This window comes from Thunnus thynnus, chromosome 2 (assembly GCF_963924715.1).
Source record: "Thunnus thynnus chromosome 2, fThuThy2.1, whole genome shotgun sequence".
In the NCBI taxonomy this organism is placed as follows: domain Eukaryota; kingdom Metazoa; phylum Chordata; class Actinopteri; order Scombriformes; family Scombridae; genus Thunnus; species Thunnus thynnus.
In genome coordinates this window covers 5,164,127-5,171,994 of record NC_089518.1, presented here as the reverse complement: position 1 = coordinate 5,171,994, position 7,868 = coordinate 5,164,127, and the positions used below count along the sequence as shown (strand labels likewise).

The 7,868-nt window shown below is 38.1% G+C and overlaps 1 protein-coding gene across 1 annotated transcript; it reads right to left on the bottom strand.

The window, feature by feature from the left end:
* Positions 1–644: 644 nt before the first annotated feature.
* Positions 645–4,249, bottom strand: sdf2l1 (stromal cell-derived factor 2-like 1). The gene is made up of 3 exons (XM_067600423.1): positions 3,999–4,249; positions 1,615–1,811; positions 645–1,327 (listed from the first exon to the last, which is right to left on the bottom strand). Exons 1-3 carry the CDS (start codon positions 4,174–4,176, stop codon positions 1,049–1,051), a joined length of 654 nt encoding a protein of 217 aa, XP_067456524.1. The 5' UTR covers positions 4,177–4,249; the 3' UTR covers positions 645–1,048.
* Between the last annotated feature and the right edge of the window lie 3,619 nt (positions 4,250–7,868).

Below are 7,868 nucleotides of genomic sequence, written 5' to 3'. Positions count from 1 at the left end.
GTCATGTGAAGTACCACTGAGCCTGTAAAAACTTGTGTTAATGTCCTCTGTTGTAAATAAATAAATAACACTTATGATGTCATAGAGATGTCAGCAGGATTATTGTCAGGTTGGGTTAGGGTTAGGGTTAGGAGACTACAAATTGATAAAATAAAGCTTGTGTTACAAGAGTTTTAAATATGTGGTTGTTTACCAGGCGGGCAGTTTCTCATGAAGGGATGCTATTGTGCTGCATGATGGGAAGTGTAGAACCCAATGTTTTGACCTATATTACAGGACTAAAAGTCAAGATATCTCTCACCCTCTGCTGCACAGATTTTCCCTGTAATTTTTCAGTCTATAAACATCATGATGTTCTCAGAGCACAAAATGACCTCTTAGGTCTAACAGTCTAAAACCCAAAAACAGTTTACAAAGATATAAAATAGAGAGAAGTAGCATATCCCCACATTATAGGAATTATTTGGAACCAGAGAAGGATTGACATTTTTGCCTGATAATTTACTAGAACAATTAATCTATTATCAAAATCTTCTGCCAACTGACTAATGAATTATTCAGCTAATCATTTTGGCTCTGTTACTTTGTGGTAAATTGATTGCATGTTTAAATTTATAGAGGAAAATCATCATGGAGGAAGAATATCAACTGAAATAAAGGTTTTATTTGTCACATTTCAAATGATATTGTACTTTAGATGGGTATATTTCTGGACACGCAATGAATTTGTTGCTTTCAGGACCCCCCAGGGGTCTGAGGCCACATAGTAGTTGCTTTACTAAGTTGGTTATCCAGCCTTGATTTTCCACAAAAATGATTTCTCCCCTTGAAATTCTCCTACCGCTACCCTACATACAGTGTTACTAATTGTCAAATTTTGTCAGCCCTCTCTCAGAGGGCTCAGAGTGCTTCACATGGAGAGTGATGAGTCAAATATTCTACATCATTCACACATGACGTAATTTCGTCCAGGTGAGCTATAAAACCACTACAGGAACCAGAGGCCAGAGTCTGCACACACGTCCATGCTTTGTGTCTCCTGGTGATGTCAGAGCTCGTCGTGGCGCATTGGCTCCTGGCTGGGCTGGATGAAGACACCCTCCATGGCGCGCCACCAGTTGTGCTGGTTGGGCGTGCTCATGCCGTGCACCTCGCGCTGGCCGCGGATGGGGTGACCGTACTGCTCCCCCGTTACACTCAGGAAGACGTCAGTGCCCATGTGTTTGAAGCGGACGGCCTCGTCGCGCTCCCAATGGACGCCGTCACACTGCACCGTCCACACATCAAGGTCATCGCCCTCGCCATGCTCTCCAAACGCGCTGACCTCCTGCAGACAACACAGATGGGAGGAGGAAAGGAGAAACGTTTGTACAGTGGTGTTGGTGAGCTACTGTGCTGCCCCCCTGTGCTGTAATTATAATAAATTAATTAAAGTATAAAGCTGATATTCAAAATGTTTCTTATTGTAAAGAAATCTCATGTGCACAGTCAAACCAGCAATGAACTTATCCTTTTCTTAAAGTATCGTGTGTGTGTGTGTGTATCAAAGCCTGATATATCTTATTCTATTGTTGTCCAAAAACTATAGAAGACGTGTGTGTGCCGCTGACCGACCTGGTTGTTAGACAGAGGTGAGCTGAAGTGGTGTGTGTGAAGGTTTCGGCCAGTCTTCATGTGTGTGATGCGGATAGCCTGACCACACTTGATGGCTGACCCACGCTGACACGGGCGGTTGGGCTTTCCTCGTATCTGCCAGTAACTGTTTGCGTCGTCTGCGTTCTCCACTCCGGTTACAGACTGCTGTCCGCTGCCTACACACACACACACACCTTGAGTTCACTTTAACATGTCAGACAGAAAAACTCCATCTTTAGTGGGTTTAGTTTAAGTTGTTGAGAGATGAAAACACAGACAAACTGTACCCTGTAGACCGTTAGCATGGATGTTAACGGTCTACCTGGTAGACCACTAGCATCCATGCCATTGTGTTAACGTGTTACTGGGCCCTGTCAAAAATGTGTAGTTTGGCCTCCACTGAGAATGCATTGCACTGAATTGAACTACTCCATCCATGGAGTAGTTCAATTCATCCATGTGTAAATCCGTGCACACAGTTTATTAACACCCCCCCAAGCTGCCAGTTTGAAGAATATCCTGATAATGACTGAAGCCTAAAGAAACTAGATGGTTCATTAGTGATACTTTAGAATAGTTTATGTTAACATATAGCTTTGCAAACATGCTTTATCTGCCTAACACAACAATACAAGTTAGCTTGCATTGTAACTTATTAAAATAATGTAAATAAAACTAAAAGCTGTGACTACTATCATATCAAATTCCTTCAGCCATCTCTCAGATTTAGAGGTGGAAATCTAAATAAAAAGTGCAAAATTGTAAACCAGCCATTATTCTCTGTCTTTATTTATGTCTGAGACCACTTTACCATTCACTTGTCGGAAGATGTGGCAGAGTTTGTCCCTCTACACCAGTCTGGATTCACTGTTGACCAGGGACAGAAGCTAATCTGACGGTTATCATCATATTGTTTTCCTGCCCCGTGGTTCCACTCATTTTTTTTCCTCTTTTCCAGAGGACGTCCACTTTCTTCACCGGTAGCTCAAACAATGCTTTGTGGTAGGATATTGGTGTGTACTTTGACTTGCAAGCCAAAAACTTCAGACTGACTGGCTGTTGTCACATTTATTCCTGCTGTGTGATAGGCTGTTAGATCTATCCATATCAAGTTAAAAATGTCTGAAGTTTATCATCGTAAACAACTTAACCTTTACTGCAATCCTGTATCGAGATCGTTTTATTGCCCAGCCCTACGTTATAATGTGAAACGTCACACTACAACAAGATAAATAGTATATTGTTATAACAAGAAAAGTTTCTTGTTATAACATGATAAGTTTGTATGTCATCCCTTGTATAACTGTTACTGTTAGCAATAACATAGCACGAGGGAACTACATATGAACAGAACATGTTTCCAAGAGTATCTAGTGATTCATATAACTAAAGACCGTTATGCCGCAACTACAGGTGCACATCCCCAGTAAATACAGTTGACAGTGTCTTCACACAGGCTTATGACATGTCATCATGACCCGATGACACCTGGTTTGTTGTATTTCAATCAAACATATTCTGTTTAACTCGGTACAGTGTTCAATTTTTAAAAAGGGCTTTACATTGAAGATTTTGACCGGAAGCCCAATATTTCGCGTTTTGGTGAGTGTGACACCGGTGTAAAAGCTGAGGAAAAACTAAATCCGAAACTACCGTGAAAATGTCGGTAAGGTTTAGATATATATTAAAATACATATCGATATGCAGTTAGTTTATACACTTGTTTCTATTGGCTCAAATATAAATTTGCCTGGTTAACTGACAGCCACCTGCACGCTCGAGAAAACAAGATGCTGAACTGCATTGATAGAAATTAATATTTCATGTTGTTCTGCTTGCCAGGCACAAGCAAAAACACGTAAGAGATTGTTTTACAAATTTCACAATTTAATAGCTTCAACTCTTAAATTCGGCTTATGGAAAATATGGCGAAGAACGTTTTTTCTAAATTAAATGTCGAAATATATAATTTGTCATCCTGCTGTTTCCACAGTATTCTTCCGCCTCAACAGAGAGAGTTGGGCGGCGGTCGTGTGTGGTATCATATGTACAGGTTTCACGTTTTAAAGAAATATAGGGCTGCATGCCAAATCATTTCCGTGCCGAATTTACCACAGAGTCTCAACATAAGAGACAGTGCGTTTGGTATGTACTATGGTTTATGGATGTTAGGAGATGAATAAGGAAACTTTAAATGGTTGTTGTTTAAATTGTTTTTGGAGGAAGTTTAACACATTGCTCTCTATAAGAGTAGCATATGCTGCCGGTGAAGTTGCAGCTCGGTGTCATTTAATGTGGCGGATTTAAAAGCTACATAAGTCGATATATCAACACACCGGCTGCATGAGGGGAGTTAAGGTTACCTGAGCCGTATTTGACATCGTGGGAATGCAGGCGGACGTTGTGTCTGGTGTTGAGCAGTTTGACCAGCGAGCCGCAGGTGACTCCGCTCAGCTCCGACTCTCTGCCCTCGCAGTGCGACCACAGCAGCACAAACAGCAGCGACCTGACAAAACCGTGAACGGCGTGAGTTATCTCCATCTTTGTGTCTCCGTTGTTCTGACACTGTGAGGATGAGCAGCAAGTAGAGTCAGCTGGGTTCAGCCAATCACAGCCTGACAAGTCCTAAAACACGGAAGTACATGTCGGCGTGTGTGATTGGTCAAAGTACGTATACGTAGGTGTTAGCGGCATACCGGAAGCACGGCTTTAATATTTGTAGTTATAACAATTGATAGACCATGGTATTCAATTAACAGCAATGAAACAGTCCACAAAAGAGAGCTTTCGACATATCTATACTGTTCAAGCTGTGATCGGGAAGATAGTTGGACAGAAAGTGAAAGGACTTCATAAATCATGAGTATACAACATTAAAGCATTATTGTAGAGGTTTAAGTGCAAAGTGAAAGGAAATAAAGCAAAGGTAGGTGATGAAATGTACTGTTGTTGCCACATAAAGGTCTGTACATCCAGGAAGGTATGGTTAAAGGAACTGAAGGAGGACTGTGGATTTTGTCCCCCATCACTTACATTGTAAATACATTATGAAGGGATCTTGAAGAAGAAAAACATGTTTCAGTGTTCATTTGGGCTCCTGACTGTTATTTTAAGACAGACTTGAAAATCTGTGAACCTATTCCTTAATTAGTGAAAGGTCAGGTGTTTAGGCGTAGAGCTGCAACAATTAGTCCAATTCTCTGATTCCAGCTTCTCAACTGTGAATGTTTACTGGTTTATTTAGTCTTTTATGACAGTAAACTGAATATCTTTGGGTTGTGGACTGTTGGACAGGATAAAAGAAGACATTTGTGAACGTCACCTTGGGCTTTGGGAAACAAAACAATTTTTCACCATTTCTGACATTTTATGGATCAAACAAGTGATCGATTAATCAAGAAAATAATCTACAGATCAATCGATAGTGACAATAATGGTCAGTTGAAACCCTATTTAGGCATTTAGCTACCAGCCTAGTTTCATCATTAGTGAATAAATATAAATTCCAGCAATATTCTCTCTCAAGCATTCTCCTTATTGTATACAATACCCAACTACAATGTTCACCCATCATCCAAACAAAAGCACACATAACAGCATCAAATAATCTACACTGCAGTGCACAAACTATACACTCATACACACCCAAAAACCCAAAAATATTAATATTTACAAAGAGGTTGAGACTTCTCTTTTCTGTCTTTTTGAAATCTTTTCTAGATTTTCCATAAAACAAAAACTCATGAATTTTTTTGTGTAACATTCTTGTTATATTATAATAAGCCTTTATCCTGAAGAAAGTTGTTTACTGAAACATCAGTCTTAACAAATTGAAATAAATGCATTAGAGTTATGAGTGTGCATAATAATAAGCCTTGTCAAGCATCAAACTACTTGAGAATAAGGCTGTAAGGTTTCCATTCATCTTTCAGGCATATATTAATAATATATATTATCTGCCATAACTCTGCACGTGACTCTTTGATAGACTGGTGATTAGCTTACTAGCTAACAGTATAAAACATGGATTTTTTGGAGTATTTTCCACTTTTTACAGAATTTCCACCCCAAAAGGTCACTCCATACACATATTGATGGAGCAACAAAAAGCATATGGCTTTGTAAGGAGATAACCCCACCAATAGATTACTGGACCACATTTGCATACACAGGATAAAAGGGCACGTTTTATGACAGGGTTACCTGTGACAAGGAAATTCTGCCCTTAACAAATGTAATGTGACCTATAGAAGTACTGACAAACGGTAAAACTTTGTTTAAAGTCAGGACTGGAGCTGAACTTTTTATTTGAAACTGGAGAAGAAGATGATTTCTAGAATCAGAATCAGCTTTATTGGCCCAGTATGTTTACGCATAAAAGGAATTTGGATCCAGTTTCTAGTGGTTTCCACACAACAATGTTCAGAGAGATACACAAGGACAACAAGATTAACAAAGATATTTAAACATAAACATATTTCTATTGTGTACAAACAAGTGAGTGAAAATAGATACATAAATACAGAAACAACAAATGGACAATGATATACAATGTCTATATACAGGTGAGACAGTTTCTATTAACTGTAAACAGGATACAAATGCACACATATTGTAAGGGTAAAGTTACTTTATATACATTCTGTACGTGGTTATGCGCAGTATATACAGCCTGTTTAAATATATGTTTAACAATAATAAATGATATGTATACATGTTATTGCCCATTTTGTATTTTAAATTAAATATGTAGAATTTGTAGGTACACTGGATATTATAGTGTTACAAGGTTATTGCACAGTGACTGAGTTAACTTTTTATTTATTTTTTCTTATTTTATGGCTTATATTGGTTTGCATATACAGTATTTTGTGGTAAGATTGAGTCACATGAGGCAACCAAAACATTTTGATTGGTTGTGAGTTATAAATGCTTTTTTATGTCAATAAGCCAACCTGTCAAGTTCAGTGTAGGCTTTTGTTCCGGGCCATCAGCCAACAGCTTGCTGTGTGCCGTCTCTACAACAGTAGATGGTGACAGTGAGTCAGTATTGACATTCATGAGCGCTACGACATATTGAATTCATCTTTAATGTTTCGCAGGGTTTGGAAAATCAAATCTTAAAGTTTTTATTTTTTACTTAACATGCTGGTGTTCTCCCCAACAGTGGCCTCTAGACTTGATCATAATGATTTCACCAGCAGAGACACATACATGTCTTCTACTTTATTATTAGCTATTGTAGGACATTCATAAACACATTGACGTGAAAATGTTTGGAAATAATAGGCACACAAAAGAAATAATCTGCTTAAAGTGAACAAACGTTCCCCGGGTCCAGAGTTTTAAATCTGCCCATTCATTACTTACTTCATTACTGATGTGATGTGTGAGATACATTTTATACAAGAAACTGTTTTCCCAGTGATTTTAACTCTCTTAAGTTCTTTGTGTTGCCTTAAGGTGGATTTTGTGTCTTATCACATGAGGTGACTGAAGAAACTCATCTTAGATATTTGACATAATGTCTGGAAACAAAAATGCAGAGCCATTAAACCGATTTAAAGATGATTCAGACAAGATGGAGAAATGAGCAGCAAAACTAAACATCAAAACTAAACATCATCTGACAGTAAAACCTCTAGTGAGGATAATGTGAGGGGGGCGAAGTAGAAATAATACTTGTCATTGGAGAAGTGAAGGTCTCATTCTGTGCTGCCTTCACATACAGTCGGAATTAAAGAACAACCAAACAACAACACCCAGCTGACAACTACAACTAATAAGTTATGAAGAAGACAAACACACATTGCACGAGAGAATTAAGCGAAATGATGAAAAGATATATAAGTATAGAAAATGTAGGTAGAAAAATTAGGAAGAGAACAAAACTAAAACAACTGACATCATGTACATTAGAAATGAAAGATAATGTCACTAATACTAAAAACACTGATGGTAAAAGGTATCATAGCCTCAAGTGCAGGCATTGAATATGTACAGAACAATGCACAGCAATACGAAAATAATCTGCACAGAAGAATAACAAAGCAAAAAAAAAAATCTAATAAAAATATATGTTGAAAAACAAACATGAGACAAAATCAGTCATTTGCTGAAAACTTTGGAAATTTGATGTTATGTATAAAGTCTGATCAGTATCAGAAATTTTCAAATTCCTTACTCTTATATAAATAATATCACGATATTGATAAAACAGACAACTTGGCTAA